At 36.4% G+C, this 20,416-nt stretch overlaps 1 protein-coding gene across 1 annotated transcript in view; it reads left to right on the top strand.

The window, feature by feature from the left end:
• The window catches only part of TANC2 (tetratricopeptide repeat, ankyrin repeat and coiled-coil containing 2), a 361,965-nt gene that overhangs the window by 247,362 nt on the left and 94,187 nt on the right, over nt 1–20,416 (top strand). Inside the window, exon 10 of the mRNA XM_040245030.1 lies at nt 19,296–19,577. Within this exon, the coding sequence (XP_040100964.1) occupies nt 19,296–19,577 (282 nt within the window). The remainder of the gene's footprint in view (nt 1–19,295; nt 19,578–20,416) is intronic.

Here is a 20,416-nt window from a genome sequence, read left to right as displayed (position 1 = left end):
TATAGAAACAGAATCATATTGTTTTCCTGGCATAATTTTAAAAAAACATGTCACATCACATTTTCTAATTTTATGTAAAGGAACATACAAATTGCAGTTGTATTTCAGTTTTATATCTTTCCCTAACTCTGATTATGATGGAAGTAAAAGCAGCTTTACCCCCAAAAAGTAATAAAGTGATTGAAGACCTTTTTTAGTGTACATTAAGATATATCTTTCTACATTAGAGATACATCTTTCTATATTTTAAAGTATAACTCAAACCAGTACTGTTAGATAGTTTTTAATTACAGTTCTGGTTTTAAATGAACCTGCATCTTCACAGAAGGTAGTTAATGATCATGTGCAATGTAGTATATCCAGTAGGTATTAAATTTATGGACAGATTTCAAGGATAGAGATTATCTGAAACAAAATCCCTTGAATTTATGAAGAGGTGGCAAGCATTGGACACTTCATACAGGCAGTCCCATACTAGTTTGTTTAGAGCAGAGATTCTCAAACTTTTTGGTCCCAGGAACTCTTTACACACTTAAATTATTGAGGACCCTACAACATTTGTGTTACGTGAGTTATATCAATTGATATTTGCCACATTATAAATTAAAACTGAGAAATTGTTAAAATACATGCTCTTTTCTTTTTTTAATAGACCCATTGTATGTTAACATCATGTGAGCTCTGAAAAATTCCACCCGACCCTTGTGAGAGAATGAGAGTGAAAAAGGCAAATAACCTCTTAGTATTATGAAAATAGTTTTGCCTTTGTGGACCCCTAAAAGCTTCTTGAGAAGCCTCAGGGGTTCCAAGATCACACTTTAAGAAAAACGAATTTAGAGGATACTATTGTAATTGACAATTAGTTTTATACCTTTAAGGATCATACAGCCTGTTTGCAGAAATGTGGGAAAGTGTAGTTTGAGAGTTGGTTAGAAGTTATTCATGGACATGGTTTAATAGTATAGGCATAGTTCATTTAGCAGTTACCTTAATAATAACTGCAGTTGTTTGACCGTAATAATAGTCTTTTGACTGCTTGAAAAAAAGTTGCTGGGATAATCCACGAGCTACAGTTTGGATCTTCAAGTTAGGCATTAGTATTAACATTTGCTTCATTAGTAAAAAAAAAACAAACTTTTTTTTTCTTCACTTTCTCAAGACAGCTGTTTTGAACAACTGTTCTAGTGAAATTTATGTTTCCAGAGACCCAGCCCAACGATGAGAAGGAGGTCACATGAGTGCACTGGTCAGAGTCTTAGTTCAGCGAGTTAGTAGTTTCCTAGCTGGCAACCATCCAAAAGCTTGAACTCTAATGACAAAAGAGTTACAGTAGATTGTGTCCCAGTGCAGAGGATACAGCTGACTAACCTACTGCAGGTGCCTTTTGGGTCCCAAAGCCTGACTGTCCTTGACAGATACTAATTTGAAACCTTCAAGTGTTTAACTCAAATCTTAAAAATTGTTTTGAGGGTCCACTTTTAATTTAATCACACTGTGTAAATGTGGAGTTTCATGCTAGACCTGAAACTTCTCACTCTTTCTGACCATCCTAATGGAATCTCTTTTACCCAGAAAAAGACAGAAACTAAGTTTGCTGTCCAGTAAAAGGAAAGAAGAGGGTGTTGGTTTTTATGGATAAATATTGTAAATCTTATGATGGAATATATAAATGGAATCAGGGGCGTTAAAATACACAGAGCATACCATAGCATAATGACTTTGAATAATGGTAGCTACTTGGGGTAAATTAATAACAGATTATTAATGATAAGACGCTGGAACCTACCTGATATGAAATCATAATCACGCTGTTGTGCTTAAAGAGATTATATGTTCCTTATTAAAGTTTCATTTCTCGATATGTGTTGGTTTCCTTAGGACTTTTACTAAATCCCATTACATAAATGGCCATTCACAGGCATTGGATTTAGGTAATAGCCGCTTTAATAGATACTAGGTTGGAGGGGGCATATATGCAAGTGATAGTCTTGACTCACTGGCAGAACTGATGTGAAATTGACCCTGCCACAGTTAACTTGGCTTTGTCAAAGCAAATAATTGAATTTTTATCAAATAAAATCAGTGCTTCATGCCATTTATGAGTCCCTTCCTTTTCCAAAACAATGAATCCTTTCTAAAGATGACTAAGATGTATGTCATGAAGCTAATCAGCTTGTATTAAACCACTGAGTCACACATCCCTGAGGTTGCTTAGTCATCTTCATCATTGCCTGGCTTGCTCTCACATTTACAAGGGGATATTTCCATCAGTCTTTTCTGTCTCATTGTTCATTGTTTTGTTTTTACAAGATTAAATTTCTTTCTTTTTAGGTAAATTGAAAATCCAGAAATAAAGTTGCATGCACATAACTGCCTAATATAAATATTCAAGTAGGTTGTAGGTTTTGGTTTATGAGGTGATGCTCTCACCCCTAGCCAGCTCTTTTGCAAAACCCTAAAATTTGAAAATGCAGTGCTCAAACTAGATGTCTTTGAATGTCTGTTAGAAAAGGATTTATACTTTTTGGAGTAGTCAAACTAATTGTTGTTTTTTTTTTTTTTTGCCTTTCTTTATCTTTTTTTAATTTTTATTTTTACTTTATTTTGCTTTACAATACTGTATTGGTTTTGCCATACATTGATTTTTTAAATGGATCACTACTTGTTAAAGTAGCTACAGACAGGCCCACGGGTCTGGTTTTTATGTAAACCAGCTTTAGTTGGTAAGTTTTATCTTAAAATTTGAAAGCATGAACAGTGGCTAATGTGCACCAAAGTTCCCCCAGAAAGACCTGAAAAGAAACAATTAACCTTTGAGAGAGAGGAGTCTATAAACCATTTAATCTTCTAACAGGCATGGATCAACCTCTTGCATTAAATAACACACTACTTAAAGAAAGGCTGTGGAGTAACATGAAAGAAATTCTAATCATGATAATTAATTCTGCAGGAATAAGTCACTGAAAATATTTTTAAATGCCTTAAGTGCAATAAAGAAAAATAAATAACCATTAAGCCATTTTTATGTTTTGATCTAAATTAGATTTAAAGAATAGCTTCCCAGTTAATCCTTCTATTTATTTTCTCCAAAAGTGACTAAATCTTATTAAAGTTACCATAATGCCAGGAAATTTATTTAGGTAACACTTTGTAAAACATTTTTGATTCAGTAAAATGATGTTAAGCGTTCCAACCTTGCAGTATGTAATAAAATATTTTTTATGGAATAACTTCCCCGGATACTAATAAAATATAGCACTGGAGAATTTCCTTTGTAGGGTCATAGCTATTTCATCACTGAGTGTTCAGTCTAAAAATGTTTAATCTTAAATTTCAAGTAATTGGTCAGTTCTGATTCTCCAGTAAAAATCTCACCTTCAAGACCAACAATCTAATAACAAAAAACAATGTTGATATAGTTATATACTTTTTATCAGATGTTTCACATTTTAAAATCTTTACTGTTTTTATATTTTTCCTACATTTTGAGGTATTAAATGTGAGGAAACATGTAAAAAGTGGCAACATTAGGGAGAGTTGGATTTTCCCTTTTTCTTTAACTGTTTTTCAAAGATCGTTGTTCCCTTCCTGAAAATTCCACTCAGAAATGACTTCAAAGTTTTTCTCCAAATGTTCTTCTATAAGACCAATGTCTGAAAGCTGAAATTTAATATTCAAGTTATTTAAAGACCCAAAGTATTATTTCCCAGAGTAAACTAAGCCTTTTACCTTTTTTATCCTCACATTAATAGAATACAGTAGACTTCCCAAAACACTAAGACAAATGCTGAGAATAGGAAACTTTTAAATAGATAACAAATGATAGCTTACATTTATTGGGGTTCTTATTCTTTACAGACACAGTGCTAAGAGTTTTAAACATGTTATTTAATCCTCATAACTCTTTGATGCAAGTGGTAGTAGTAAAGAAACTGGGACTTAGGGAGGTTTATAGCTTGCTTAGAGTTACAATGTCTAGTCATTGGCAGTACGAGGATTCATTTCATATCTGGTAGACTCTGGAGCCTGTGCTCTTAACCACCATGCTATCTTATATCAGAGACAATATAATATAAAAATCTTTAATAATAGCAATACAATAGCTTATTGTACTTAGTTCGGTACACTGGGGTGTTAGGAATGGGAAACAGTTGCGTATAAACCCTAATTGCCAGATGGTGGTTGCCAAGGCCTGCAGGGAATGGAAAATGGGGAGTTGCTGTTCAGTGGGCATGAGAAGTTTGAGTCACGCAAGATAAAAAGGTTCTAGGAATCTGCTGTACCACATTGTGCTTATTGTTAATCATCTCATATGATTATTGGCCATCAAATGTCTTTTTTAGTGAAGTGTCTGTTCAGATATCTAGTCTACTTTTGCATTGGGTGGTTTCTTTTCTTATTAGTGAGTTTTGAGTTTGTTACATAATTTGGATACCAGTCCTTTATCAGATGTGTACTTCCCTTGTGGCTCAGTGAGTAAAGAATCTGCCTGCAATGCAGGAGACCTGGGTTCGATCCCTGGGTCGAGAAGATCCCCTGGAGAAGGCAACCCACTCCATATTCTTGCCTGGAGAATCCCATGGACAGAGGAGCCTGGCAGGCTACAGTTCATGGGGTCACAAGAGTGGGACACGACTTAGCAACTAAACCAACCACCACCACTTTGCAAATGTGTTTTTCCAGTTTATGGCTTGTTTTTTCATTCTCTTAACAGTATCTTTTGAAACAGAAGTTTTTAGAAGTTCAGCTTATAAATTTTTGTCTTTGATGGATTGTTCTGGCATTGTATCTAAGAGTTCTTTGGCAAACCAAAAGTCACAAATACTTTCCCCTATATTTTCTTCTAGAAATTTTACAATTTTAAGTTTTATGTTTAGGTGATTGATTGATTTTGAGTTAATTTTATATGTGGTGCATTGTATGTATCAGAGTTTTTGGTTTTTCTTTTTGGCATATAGATTTCTATTTGTTCTAACATCCTTCATTGCAGAGACTATTCTACTGAATTCCTTTTGCACCTTTGTACTGTCGAAAATCAGTCATCCATATATGTATGGATCTCTTTCTAGACTACTTCTGTTCCATTAATCTTTGTCTATTTTGATGCTAATACCACACCTTCTTGATTACTATAACTTGATAATAAAGCTTAAAATTGCGATTGTTAACCCTTCACTGTTACTATTTATTTTCAGGGCTTTTCTAGGTTCTTTGTATTTCCATGTGAAACTTGTAAATTTATACCCAAAAAGTCTGCAGGAATTTTGACAGGGACTGCATTGGATCTGTAGATCAATTTGGGGAAAACTGACTTTTTATCAATGTTGAATGTTCCAGTCCATGAACATAATATGTCTCTCTATTCATTTAGGTCTTCCTTCTCTCAGAAATGTTTTGTCATTGTACAGATGTTGAAAATATTTTTTTATATTTATCTTTCAGTATTTTGTATTTCTTATGCTATTAAAAATAGTATTGCTTTTGTTCTGATTTCTAATTGTCCATTGCTAATTAACAATTATATAGAAGTACTGTTGATTTTTTATTTTTGTATGTTGTTCCTGTATCCTGAAACCTTGCTAAACTCACTTGTTATTTCTTATGGCTTTTTTATAGACTCTGTAGGCTTTTCTACATAGATAATCATGTTGTTTGCAAATAAAGATAGTTTTATTTCTTCCTTTTTCTTTTTCTTGCCTTATTACTCTGACTAGAACTAGTACAGTGTTGAATAGAAGCAAAGAGAGCAGAAATCCTTGCCTTATTCTGATCTTTGGGAGACAGCATTCAGTTTTTCACTCTAGGTTTTCAATAGATGCACTTTATTGGATTGAAACTACTTTCATTAGTTTGCTAAGAGTTGTTTGATTATTTTTTTTAAATCAAGAATTTTGTGTTGGATTTTGTCAAATGGGTTTTCTCTGTATATAGATGCACTTTATTGGATTGAAACTACTTTCATTAGTTTGCTAAGAGTTGTTTATTTTTTTTAAATCAAGAATTTTGTGTTGGATTTTGTCAAATGGGTTTTCTCTCTGTATGTGGGAATAATCATATAAGGTATTCTTTTTTACTTTGTTAATGTAATAAATTACATTGATTTTTCAAATGTTAAGCCAACGTTGAATTCCAAGTATAAAATCCACTTGATCATGATGTATTTTTTTTATATTGGCCTCAATTTACTATAATTTTGTATATGTTTTTTGCATCTATGTTCATGAGATATATTGGTTTGTAGTTTTCTTGCAATATCTTTGGCTTTAATATCATAGTAATGAGAAGGTAGTCTCTCTTTAGGTTTATAAAGAGTTTGTATAAAATAGATACTATTTCTTCCTTAAATTATTGGTAGAATTTGTTCATGAAGCCATTAGGGTCTAGAGTTTTCATTATGGAGAGATTTTGGCTGTCAATTCAATTACTTTATTAGATATACATTATTCAGGCTATGTGTTTCCTCTTTAGTGGGTTTCATTAGTTTGTATCTTTCAAGAAATGTGTCTCTTTTATATAACCTGTTGAAATTTATTGGTGTAAAGTTGTTCATAGTATCCCCTTACCCTTTTTAGTCATTTTGCCCATCATTTTTTATTCTATTCTTACTGGTATTGTATGTCTTCTCTCTTTCCTTATTAGTCTGCTTAGAGGCTTATCAGTTTTATTAAGCTTATTGTAATTTTATTTTTATTTTCATTAATTTTTTCTGTTGTTTTTCTTTTTATTATTTTGTTTATTTCCACTCTAATTTTTATTGTTTCCTTCTGCTTACTTTGGGATTTTTTCCTTTATTTTCTAATTTGCTGAGGTAAAAGATAAGGTCATTGACATAGACCTTTCTTCTATCCTAACATAGGCATTTTAATGCTATAAGTTTCTTTATTTAGTAATGCATTAGCTGTAGTTCACAGATTTTGTATTTTCACTTTTAAAATACTGTTTTGCTTTTTGATATTTTCTTCAACTCACTGATATTTTGCAGGAATTTCCAGATAAATTTCTGCTATTGATTCCTAATTTAGTTGTGTTATCGGTCAAGATAACATACTTTGAACAGCATGAATTCTTTTAAATTTATTCACAATTTCTTATGAGCCAAAAACGTGGTCTCTCTTGATTAATTTTTCAGGGCATTTATGATACTTGTGTTTGGGGTGCCCTCCCCCCAGATTCACTAACTGACTAGAAGGACTTACAGTCCTCAGCATATAGTCATTCCCATAGTTACGCTTTATTACAGTAAGGTGATACAAAGTAAGATCAGCAAAGGGAAAAGATGCATGGGGCAAAGTCCAGAGGAAACCAGACAGAAGCTTCGAAGTATTCTCTCCCAGTAAAGTCACACAGGATGCATCTGATTTCTCCAGCAATGAGTTGTGACATGTGTGAACATGAGAGCTCATTAGATTCAGTGCCCAAATTTTTTATGTAGACCTCCTTGCCTAAAACATACCAAAATTCCAGACTCCCAGAAGAAAAGCAAACATTCAGCATAAGCAGTATTGTTTGTACAAACAAATTAGGCACAGTGAGCCATTCTTTTTAGTTCTGGGAATCATGGGAATCCTCTTGAAATCCACATTCCCAAACTTCAGGTGAGGACCAGCCTTGCAAGCAGGCTTTCTCAGGGTAGCAGTCTCAAGCCTGTTATGGTAACTGTTTTGTTTGCTATAGTATAATTTTGTTTCTGTCCTCCCGGCCTTTATGTTATTGTGAGACAGTTTACTTATGTAAATGTTATAATCCACCAACCCCCATGTAAAGGTCATTATCTTTTATTTTTTTTTTAATTTTTATTTTTACTTTATTTTACTTTACAATACTGTATTGGTTTTGCCATACACTGACATGAATCCACCACGGGTGTACATGAGTTCCCAAACATGAACCCCCCTCCCACCTCCCACCCCAGTTTTTTAAAAATCTTATATGTTAATTCACATAGTTCCCATTTCTGGTGTTCTTCATTTCTTTCTTTGTATTTTTCTATCTGGTGTCATATTTATTCTGCCTGAAGGATTTCTTTTAACATTTCTTATATTACGGATCTACTGGTGACTAATTATTAATTTTTTTTGCTTTTATATGTATGAAAAGTCTTTATTGAAAGATATTTTCAATGGGTATAGAATTCTAGATTGACAGTTTTTTTTTTCTTCTTTCCATAAATTAAAGCTTTAGGTCTACTACCTTTTCATTTGCATTATTTTTGACAAGAAATCTGCTATCGTCCTTATGTTTTTTCCTCTGTACTTAGTGTGTCTTTTTATTCTCTGACTGCTTTCAAGATTTTTTCTTCATCACTAGTTGTGAACAGTTTGACTATGGTTTGCCTTGGTGTCATTTTCTTCATGTTTCTTCACTTGAATCTCATTGAGTTTCCGTGATCAGGAAATTTATAGTTTTTATCATTTTGAAAATTCTATAACCATTTTTCTTTAAATGTATTTTTTGTCCCCCACCTTCCGAGACTCTAATTACGCTTATTATTTGACTACTTGGAGTTGTCTCACTGTTCACTGATGCTTTTTAAATTATTTTTAATAATTTGAAAATTTTTATCTATTTTCTCTGTGTATTTTATTTGTTTGTTTTTGGTTGCACTGGGTCTTTGTTGCTGCATGCAGGCTTTCTCTAGTTTTGGCGAGCGGGGTTACTGTTCATTGTGGTACACAGGATTCTCCTTGCAGTGGCCTCTCATTGTTGAACACAGGATCTAGGTGTTTAGGCCTCAGTAGCTGTGGCACTCTGGCTCAGTAGCTGTGGCTCACAGGCTCTAGAATGCAGGTTCATTAGTTGTGATGCAAAGGCCTAATTGCTCCAAAGCATGTAGAATCCTCCTGGACCAGGTATTAAACCTGTGTCTCCTACACTGGCAGGCAGATTCTTAATCACCGGACCACCAGAGAAGTCCCTCTCTGTATATTTAATTTTACATAGCTTTTATTACCATGTCTTTAAGGTTACTCATTTTTTGTAATGTCAAATTTGTCACAAATCCCATGTAGGTGTTTTATTCATTTCTGATTTTTTTCTCTGTCTTTTGTATCTTCCATGTCCCTTTTGAACATGCTGAATATAGTTATAATCATGGTTTTTAATACTTTTCTCTGCTGATTCTAACATCTGTATCAGTTCTGGGTCAGTTTCATTTGATTGGTTTCTCTCCTAATTATGGTTCATATTTTCCCACTTCTGTGCATGCCTGTTAATCTTCACTTGGATGCCAAGCATTATGAATTTTACCTTATTGGGTGTTGTATATTTTTGTATTCCTATAAGTATTCTTCAGCTTTTTTTCTGGAATGTGCATTAGTTATTTGGAAATAGCATGATCAGTTTGGGGTCTTGTCCTTACGATTGGAGTAGAATCAGAACAATATTTGCAGGTGTCATTATTCTGTACTACCGGGTCAAGATCTTCCTGGATATATCCAGTGTCCTGTACATTGTGAGGTTTTCCATTATGGCTGGAAGAAACAGGCACTATTGCTGGCCCTATGTAAGCAGCAGGTACTCTCTTTAATCCTCACACTTGCGTCAGTCACTGCTCTGATGACTCAAGGTTACTCCACAGGTTTCCAGAATTATTTCTTTATAGCTGTCTGTCCTTTGAACTGTCACTGCCTTAGTCTCCCTGGATTCTCAGCTCCGTCTACTCAGCTAAGGGAGTCTGTCAGAATCTGACTGGATTCTCCCTCCCTACATTGTGGTCTGAAAATTCTGTCAGTGTTGTGAGTGGGCATAGAGTTTACCTCATTTGTTTTCCGTCTCTCAGGGATTATTATTACTCATTGCCTTTGTCTAGTGTCTTGAAAACCATTGTTTCATATATTCTGTCTAGAGTTTTGTTTGTTTATCTTGGTTTTACGTGGGAGGGCAGATCTAGTCCACGTTTCTTCATGTTGGCCAGAAATAGAAATTGGATTCCAGATTTTTAAAATGAAAGTTATAGATGAACCAAAGCATCAACCCATCTTTCATCAGAAAATGACTGTCTTGATGGTTAGAACTGCGTTTTCTATAAGCTAAAATACATATTTTACCTATAATAATGAGGAATTTTAAATATAGTTGTTATTTACACAAAGTACATCCCACATGTCACATTAGCAAGACATTAGTTATTAAATGGATGTGTGTGGCATCAGCCTTCTCAGTAACTTTTCAAAAAGAAAGGGAAAATAGTCTTTAAAAAATATATATTCTATCCTCTTTGGACACTAGCTCTAAAGCACATTTTCTCCGTTCTCCCAGCTTCCTGTGGGAATATGATTGTTTGATTATCAATGTCTTGGCCAGCATCCAGGCCTTCCCTGTGATATGCACAGAGCTTGGAAAATAACAGTTTTTCTTTTCCAAATGTCTTGTTACTTAATGGCTATATTGTTTATGACAGTAAACTTTAAATAAGAATTTATCCCTGAAAGGTGGGAAACAGATGATTCATTTATTTTTGTTATCATGGTACAGTTCAAGTGATTTTCAAAGACCTGAGTTTGCATCCTATAACTGTCTTCCTGTAGCCTTCCTGTTCTACCAAAGACAAGTCTGTGAACATTTCCCTGCAGTTGAGAATGGAAAATTCATATTCACTGTTTTCATTCATGAATTCATTTATTAAACATTATTGAATGTATATTCCCTATGACAAGAGCTGCCCTAGTTAGTAAGGACTTACCAGGTTGGGTGATTGTGGTAGGGTTAAGTTGATGAGATACAAGGGTGGAAGTGTAGATGCTGACATGATTTTATCAGATACATGTAGTTGATGGCTAAAAACAGGAAGAATGTGTGGGATATAAGGTTAATGTATGGCAAAACCAATACAATATTGTAAAGTAATTAGCCTCCAATTAAAATAAATAAATTTATATTTAAAAAAGCTTGTTGAAGTATATGGTGAAAAACAAGAGATGCTGAGAATCTAAACCATATGACTGTCACTCAATTGAGGATTAATTATGTTCTGAACTAAGAAATTTATGTGCATTTTCTTATTTAGCCTTATGAAATAGATATTCTTATTATCCTCATTTTAAAGATAATTAAACTGAGGCTTAGAATGATCTGGAAGCTCCTCCAGAGGTTATATCACTATAAATAGCAGTGGAATGGGAAAAGAAAACAGGAATATATCTGAAAGAAATTCCTTAAGACTCATTGATAAGTCCTGTGACAAATCAGATATAAAGAAGGTCCAGAAAGAAGTCCTGATAAGTCCCAGGTTTCTATCTTGGGAGACCAGACAGATGGGAATATTTAATGAACTGAGACATTGAATGGAAGATAAAGAATAGGTTAAGGTGAATGAGATCAAACTTTAGTTCTAAACCTTTTAAGTTTGAGATACCTACTGGAAATTCACAGAGATAACTCTTATAAGTTGCTGAGAATGCTGTACAGGAGTTTAGAACTGGGATCTGGAAGACAAATATAAGCCATCACCACTTAGATAGTTGTAAAAGCCATCAGTCTGTTCCTTTGTGATTACCCAGGAAGATCATGAAGAAAAAGAAAACAATAAAATATATAACCTAAGATTGGCAGTATTTCAGAGAGAGGCAGAAGAGAAGAATCATTGAAGAAGAGGAAGAGAGGGCCCAAAAAGAACTAGAAGAAAGTGTTACTATGTCAAACCCAAGAATTTATTTCAAAAATTGGGGATATGTTAAAAGTATTAAGTACCGAGCTGTGGTTAAGCATAAAAACTAAAAATAATTCACTGGACTTAAAAGTTAGACCATCTTTAGTGTCATTAACCAAAACAATTCAACAGAGTAATGTGGGAGGAAGCTAGACTAGAATGAGTTACTGTTATGGAACTGAAGACAGCAAGTGTGGTTCTTTCAGTAGTATGTATATACCATGGAATAGTACTCAGCCATAGAAAGTAATAAAATTGAGTCAGTTTATGTGGATGAACCTAGAGCCTCTTATACAGAGTGAATAAGTCAGAAAGAGAAAAATAGATATAATATGTTAATGCATATATATGAAATCTAGAAAAATGGTATTGATGAACCTATTTGCAGGGCAGGAGTAGAGGTGTTGATGTGGAGTGGATTTGTGGACACAGGGGTGGGAAGGAGAGGGAGGGAAGATTTGAGAGAGTAGGGTTGACATGCATAACACTGCCATGTGTGAAATAGATAGCTAGTGGGAAACTGCTGTATAGAACAGGGAGCTCAGCTCGGTGCTCTGTGATGACCTTGATGGGTGGAATGGGGGGTGGGATGGGAGGGAGGTTCAAAAGGGAGGGGATATATGTATAGTTATGGCGGATTCACGATGTCGTACAGCAGAAACTAACCCAGTGTTGTAAAGCAATTATATTCCAATAAAAATTTTTTTAAAAATATTAGGGGGGTGAAAGGATGAAGGGATGTAAGTCAGCAGTTCAAAGGGGTGAGGGCTCTAGGAGAGTTCTCAATATCCTTTTCATTGTTTTGTTTTAAATAAATGTGTGTGGGAGGAAGGTGATTAGGTTACACTGTATTCTTTTTTGGCTTGATGGTATGGACAGAAGTACCCACAACCGCAGTTAACCAACAGACACTGTCCTAGGCACACTTTTGTATTAACTTGCTTTAATCCTGCCATGTCATGATTATCCCTGATTTAAGGATGAGGAAAACTGAGAGATCAAGAACATAAGTAACTTTCCTAAGGTTGCACAGCTAGTGAGTAACAGAGACAGGATACCAACTGAGGCAGCCTGGCTTCAAGTCTAGTTTTACCCACTCTGCTATAGGTTTCCCTGCTGACCCCGAAAGTGACTCTGCTTTATTTAATCTGTTTTGTGTTTTTTTTTTTTTAAAGCAGAAGTTATCTGGAATGAACATTTCTCAAGCTGTTATCTTTAGATTGTTTCTTAGGACCTGCTTCAAATTGCTTTACATTTTTCAAAAACTCCATTTCCTTAGGTAAGAGGACCTGCCTACTGTAGTTCTTTTCTTGAGTGCCATAAATAAGCAACAGACCCTACATAGATTGACTCTTGTAAATGGAAGTGTGAGCCTTCAAGAAACTCAGTAGGCAGATGAGCCCTGCCTTGGTTTCATAAGCATACTTAAGAAAAAATTAACATGTTTATTGACTTATGTTGGGTGCTGATGTGATACCAGGTTTTGTCTGAAGCACCTGTGTTTTTCCTGTGCTGTGTGGAGAATAACATGCGCAGCCTGAACCCTAAGAATAAGCCTGAAATTATCTTTTGTTCTGAGGAACAGAGGTGCTTCCAGGCTAGACTTTACAGCCATTGTGGAGGAATGTGAAGAAGTACAACCCTACTGTTTGTACCAGACCTTGGCTGTATGACACAGACCCTTTCTTCTGCCAGTCCCGTGACTGACTTCTTTTCAGATGATTCATGGTTGTTTTCCATGAGTAAATATGCTTTAGTCTAAATCCAGTTAGAGCTCTTTTGCCCCCACTTCCCTTTCCCCTTTTCCTTTGGCTGCAGCTGTTTATATTTGCGTTGGGACAAGCTGGTCTATCAGCCCTAATGCACTTTTGTTTGTTTTTTAAATGTTTACTCTTTGCTCTAGCTAAAGAAAGGTCAGTTTTCTCTGTAAGTCTAGATACATGATTATTCATATTGATGGTCTCACAGAGACCGTTTCCTAGAGAGCTTTCATTTGTCTCTCACAAGCCTAATTTGCATTGAAGAGATGTACACACAGATCTGAGTCTTGAGTGGTTATTACATTTCTTAAAAAGGAAAAAAACTGCTTTCCAAAACTTTTCGTATTTGTGTACTCTATGGGAATGTTTTTCCTTTCAGTGCTTTTTCTTTCAACATTTTATTAGCAATATTTTCAGATATACCCCCAAAAGGACAAGTTTCACAATAAACACTCATATACTTGCCTTGATTATGTCATTAATGTTTTATTATTTCTATCATATATCTATCCATTCTGCCCTTCTCTTCAACCACACATCATTTGTTTTTTGTTTTTTTTTTTACAAATTTCAAATTAAATTCCAGATGGCGGTATACTTGGGAATGTTTTGAGAAGCATGGGATGATCTTCCTGTCTCTTGCTGCCCTGGGACAGCCACTTCTTGGGTACCAGGGCTTAGAGAACTGAATCTGTTGCTAAATGTATGGTTTAGCTCATTTTTTTCCCTTGGCTCAGCTACAGTTGCAATGGCTTTCTCACTGGATTATTTCCATAGTTTCTGTTTTAGAAAATCTCTTGGAAGCCAACTGATCTCCTAAACAAAGAAACATGTATTTAGGAAGATGAACGCCACAGAAAGTATTCATTACCTCCATGTCCCACGGTGCAGACCAAGGTGCCTTCTCGTTCATATGCCCTAAATTTATTGTTGGTACATAGAGAGTGTGGCTTTCTTTTATCATATTGATCTGACAAAAGCCTTAGGTTCTGAGGTGTCTGTTCTGTTCTTGGTGTCTACAGTTGTTTTACCATATGGTGCTGGGTTAATTTTGTCTGTTCTTCCCTTGAGGCTTTTGTGAATTGATTACATTTTTAGAAAATTTTTAAAATAACTTTTCAAAATGTCAGAGCTTTCTCAGTAGAATAAAATATGATGAGAGATTACGTCAACGTGAGAACAAGTTATCTTAATAGAATTTTTCTCAGAAACTTCAGCATTGACGTTGAGTCTGTACTTACCCTGTATCATAAATCAGCATCGGTCATGTTCTTGAAAGCCCCTTTTGAGACAAAATGTTAAGTAATCTTAGACCTGAACAGATAAGTCTGTTAGTCTAGAAAGCACCTGAGTGTCTGAGAAGCTCTTCTCTCTCTCTCTCTCTGGCCAATCATGCCATTTCTAAAGGGAAGCACAGGAGAGGTGAAGGAGAAAGAAGCTAGCCTAGCCAGTCAGCCAAGTCCGCTCAGTTCCAGTCATCAGTGATATAACTGATGACCAGATTTCAAATTTAATACTGATATGCTATAGAGAAACAACATAGTATAAAGCAAAAAAAAAACCCTGGATTTTGGAGTCAGAATTAGGAGTTTTTTAATTTACCAATTCTTTTTAACTGGAGTATAATTGTTTTTCAGTGTTAGGCTAGTTTCTGCTGTACAACAGTGCAAATCAGCCATATGTATACGTACGTTTCCTCCCTCTTGAGCCTCACATCTCACTCCCCAATCCCACCGCTCTAGGTCATCACAGAGCACCAAGCTGAGGTCTCTGTGCTAAACGGCAGCTTCCCCTTAGCTATCTGTTTACACGTGGTAGTGGACACATGTCAGTGCTCCTCTCTCGGTCCATCCCACCCTCTCCTTCCCCGTACCCTGTGTCCATAAGCCCATCCTCTATGTCTGTGTCTCTGTTCCTGCCCTACAAATAGGCTCATCAGTACCATTTTTCTAGATTATATATATATGAGTTAATTTACAGTATTAAAAAAAAAAAGAATTAGGTTTTGATTCTGGTTCTGAAACCAGCTGTTTGTGACCTGAGATCTCTTCTTAGACTCATATCAAGCCAATTGATCTTCTGTTCTCTCCTTCTTCTCTGGGAGTCCTGTGATTGCTCAGCCAGAGCTCAGCAGGTCTGTGTGAGTGTCTGCCCACCAAGGGCACTCAGCTACCCAGGAAACCCCTTGCATGGTGAACAGCCCCCTGCTGTCAAGTGACATAATTGGAAAGGATGGAGTGAAGCGCTCCAAGGATCAGTCCTTCCACTGAAGCAACAGTTAAGTTGGCGAGTCTGACAGAATCCACTTTTTCAGAACTTTGGAATTGCTAAGCAAAGCAAGAAAAGCAGGTTATGAAATGGTATCTATAGTATGATTTTTGTTTTAAAAATAAGTATCTATTGGTACAGACAAAACTCAGGAAAAAAGTAAATTGTGTTTCTCTCTGGCTAGTGGGAGTAAGATTATTATTCTGTTTATCTGCTATTCCTAAATTTTCTGTAGTGAATATGTATTACTTCCATAAAATATAACAAAACTAAAATAGAACAGTTTGGCAGTTTCTCAAGAAGCTAAAACATAGAGTTTCCATATGACCCAGTAGTACATTCAGCAGTACTGCTCCTGGAAGTATACTCAAGAGAATTGAAAACACGTGTACAAAAACCTGTACATGAATGTTCACAGCAGCATGGTTCATAATAGCCAAAAAGTGGAAACAGCCCAGATGTTTGTCAGATGATAAGTGGATAAACAAAATGTGATATATCCATATAATGGAATATTGTTCAGCAGTAAAAGTACTGATACATGTTACAGCATGGATGAACCTCAAAAACATGCTAAGTGGAAGAAGCCAGACACCGAAGGCTATTGTATGGTAATATATATGTGAAATGTCTCAAATAGACAACCCTGAAAAGACAGAAACTTTTTGGTTGCCAGGCACTAGGGAAATGGAGACTGGAGAGAGACAGCTAATGGGTAAGTGGTTTTCTTTGGACAATGATGAAAATCTTTAGGAATTAAATAATGATGGTTGTGCAGTTTTGTGAATGTACTAAAAAAACACTGGTTTACATACTTTAAAAGGATGAACGTTACAGTATGTGAATTATAGCTCAATAAAATAATATTTAAGAAAAGTAAAATTTTTTTAAAAAGTAGAATCTATTTAACTGTAAGACACTAGAATTAAGAGTATTTTTAGCAAGTCAAAGTCTAATTTTCACCTAATTCTGTAAATATATATGTATTTTAAACGAGTACATTTTGATAAACAGATGTGAATCCGGAAATTATGAGTAACCATGTATCTGTATCTCCACAGCCTTTTCTTTTTTTAAGTGAAAATTTGGGATATTTTAAAACTGACATAGGAAACTATTTGCTTCTATTATTAGAGTTTGACTTTATATTTTTAACTTTTGTACTACTTTTGGAATTATCCTTTTTTAAAATGCTCAGTTATCATTCAAATGGCTTTGCAATAGTTTTAAGTGAGAGTGTTTACATGTGTGTGTTTTTCTCAAGTAAGCTGCCATCTCCAGATTCTATATTAAGATGTTGGAATGGTTTAAGTATGTTCTAGAATAATATAAGCAGTATCAGTCAGTTCAGTTCAGTCGCTCAGTCATGTCCGACTCTTTGCGACCCCATAAATCGCAGCACGCCAGGCCTCCCTGTCCGTCACCAACTCCCGGAGTTCACTCAGACTCACGTCCATCGAGTCAGTGATGCCATCCAGCCATCTCATCCTCGGTCGTCCCCTTCTCCTTCTGCCCCCAATCCTTCCCAGCATCAGAGTCTTTTCCAATGAGTCAACTCTTCGCGTGAGGTGGCCAAAGTACTGGAGTTTCAGCTTTAGCATAAGTAGACCTAATTTCCACTTTTATAATTTCCCCTTCCCACCTCTGACATTTATTCTCCAAAATATAATATGGGGTTAGAATGTAATGCTTTGCTTTTAATTAAATCTTTCAGTAAGCATTTATTGAGCACCTACTGTGTGTCAAGGTACTGTGCTAAGGTTAATGATACAGAAATAAAATTTTAAAAAATAATAATAATATAAAAAATAAATGATACATCTTGTTCAGTTACTCAGTCATGTCCGACTCTTTGTGATCCCATAGATTGCAGCATGCCAGGCTTCCCTGTCCTTAACCATCTCCCGGAGTTTGCCCTAACTCGTGTCCATTGAGTCAGTGATGCCATCCTACAATCTCATCCTCTGTCGTCCCCTTCTCCTTCCACCTTCAATCTTTCCCAGCATCAGTCTTTTCCAATGAGTCAGCTCTTCATATCAGGTGCAGCTTCAGTCCTTCCAGTGAATATTCAGGATTGATTTCCTTTAGGATAGACTGGTTTGATCTCCTTGCTGTCCAGGGGACTCTCAAGAGTCTTCTCCAACACCACAGTTCAAAAGCATCAATTCTTCAGCACGCAACCTTTTTTTATTGTCCAGCTCTCACATCCATACATGACTACTGGAAAAACCGTAGCTTTGACTAGATGGACCTTTGTACGCAAAGTAATGGCTCTGCTTTTTAATACGTTCTCTAGATTTGTCACTGCTTTCCTTCCAAGGAGCAAGCATCTTTTAATTTCATGGCTGCAATCACCATCTGCAGTGATTTTGGAGCCCAAGAAAATAAAGTCTGTCACTGTTTCCACTGTTTCCCCATCTATATGCCATGAAGTGATGGGACTGGATGCCTTGATCTTTGTTTTTTGAATATTGAGTTTTAAGCCAGCTTTTTCACTCTCCTCTTTCACCTTCATCAAGAGGCTCCTTAATTCCTCATCACTTTCTGCCGTAAGGGTGGTGTCATCTGCATATCTGAGGTTAATGGTACATCTAGAACTACTCTTAAAACAGTTAAGAAGACATTTAACTCAGATATGAGAGATCAGGCAGGACTTCTTTTTACCATAAGTATTATTAGGAGATTGACCATTGAAACCAAGTTACATTACAGGTTTTTAGAGAACCATTGCACATAGAGCTCATGCTTGGCACTTAGCACGTCTCGCAATTACATAAGCACAGAGAAAAGTCTTGAGGAAAGCAATAAGGATTTGTCCCCAGTACATGTGTGTAGAAGCCAGAAATCTTTTTTAATTGGCATAAATATAAGCAGTACAGGTGTAGAGACATTAGTGAAAGTTGAGTTTCTGCTTTCTTGACCACTTAACATACTGAAAACCTTTTACACCATCAGAGCTTTTATTTCCCCTAATATGCTTGCTATGTATATATTTTAAAATATCCTAATGAACTTAAAGGAATCACTGTTTTTTATTAGTGTTTTTAAAGAAACAGACAAGTTCTCTTCACATTGCTTTCCATGGGACCGATGTGTAGTGGTGTGGTCGTATTGGTGATTAAATACTGAAATATGACCTTGCAGGTTGGTAAAGAGCTGATGCTGTCAGCCAGCTGGATTCCCTGCCACACCCCAGCCTCTCCCGAGACCCCAACCCTACAGATCCCCACAATCCAACATTTTAAAGGTTATCCCCAGGCCAAGAAGGAGGCTTGAGGGACCCTGTGTTTTTACTACTGTTCCTAATTGCCAGCACCTGGGCTAGCCCTATTGTTAAATCATTTTGAGTATCACACTGACTTTCTGACTGTAACATAAGTTACTGCTGTTTCAGCCATGTTTGTGTTCTGCCAGCTGCAGTCACAAGTAGCTCCAGCTCATGTATCATTGCCTCTCTGTACAGAACCAAAATTCAGAGTTTTCTTATTTTCTGAATAACCCAGAATACCCTCACAGTGTAACTCTCAGTGGTCTTCTCTACCATACTGATTTTTTGCTCTTTATTTCGCTCCGTGTCGACAGTTTGGCCTAAGTCCCTGTTCTCTTATTGTTCCTTCCAGTCCGCTTTGCACCTTACAGGCCTCCCGATATCTCCCTGAAGCCCCTGCTCTTTGAAGTGCCCAGCATCACCACGGAGTCGGTGTTCGTCGGTCGGGATTGGGTTTTCCATGAAATAGATGCTCAGCTTCAAAGTTCAAACGCCAGCGTGAACCAGGGAGTCGTGATCGTGGGAAACATTGGGTTCGGCAAAACCGCCATCATCTCCAGACTGGTGGCCCTCAGCTGCCACGGAACACGGATGAGACAGATCGCCTCCGACAGCCCACACGCCTCCCCCAAACGTAGGTACCCTTTTTTTAAAAAGAACTCTCTGCTACATGGCTTTTAAATTTCTTTTCATCTTTATATTAAGTCTCAGATCCTTTCACTTTCTGATCTGCAAAACCTGATTTGCATGTGAGGATCTTCAACTCGGAGTTGGGAGAAAGAATGTAATACTCTGCTGACATTTAGCCCATATAGCCTACAATCACCTAAGTGTGACAGAAAAACCCTTTCTCTCAAAATAAATGTATGAGTCTTCCCTCCTGGCTGGCTGGCTAGTCCATCCTTCGGGTAATGACTACAGCTATTACCTGTTAGAGCTGTTGGCATCCATTGCTGTCAGCTTTTGCTCAGCCTGTGCCCAGCCTTGCTGGCATAGTCTTCTTTGCAGCCTCCATTTCTTTGCAATTGGTGTCTGTTGCACTGCTTGAGCGTGAATTTCGTTGTGTCCTTGAAGAATTTCTCCTGCTTCCTTGTGAAGAGATGCTGAGATCTCATATATATTCATGCTTCTTTCATCACCAGCAGGGTGCAGTTTAACGATCACCGTCAGGATCTTGTTTGTTTTTAAAATACTTATATGGTTCTTAGTGCCAGGTGCTCTCTAAGAGTTTAACAAATATTAGTTCATCCAGTCCTCTCAGAAGCTCAAGTGAGGTAGTTTCTCTTTTCTTCCTTTCACAGATAAGTGGTTTGAGGCTCAGAGAGGTTAAGTAAGCCTCCCAGGTTTCACAGCCAGTAAAGAGTGAAACTAGAATTTGCGCCTAATCAGTCTGGTTTCAGAGGCCAGTCTCATCCATTTTGCTGTGCTCCCCTCTGTTTATGCCTGGAACTCGAGTTAAGGAGCTAGAAGGAA

This window comes from Oryx dammah, unplaced genomic scaffold (genome assembly GCF_014754425.2).
Source record: "Oryx dammah isolate SB20612 unplaced genomic scaffold, SCBI_Odam_1.1 HiC_scaffold_8, whole genome shotgun sequence".
Lineage (NCBI taxonomy): Eukaryota > Metazoa > Chordata > Mammalia > Artiodactyla > Bovidae > Oryx > Oryx dammah.
Note: the sequence above shows the minus strand (reverse complement) of the source record. Positions and strands in the feature narration are given on the sequence as shown.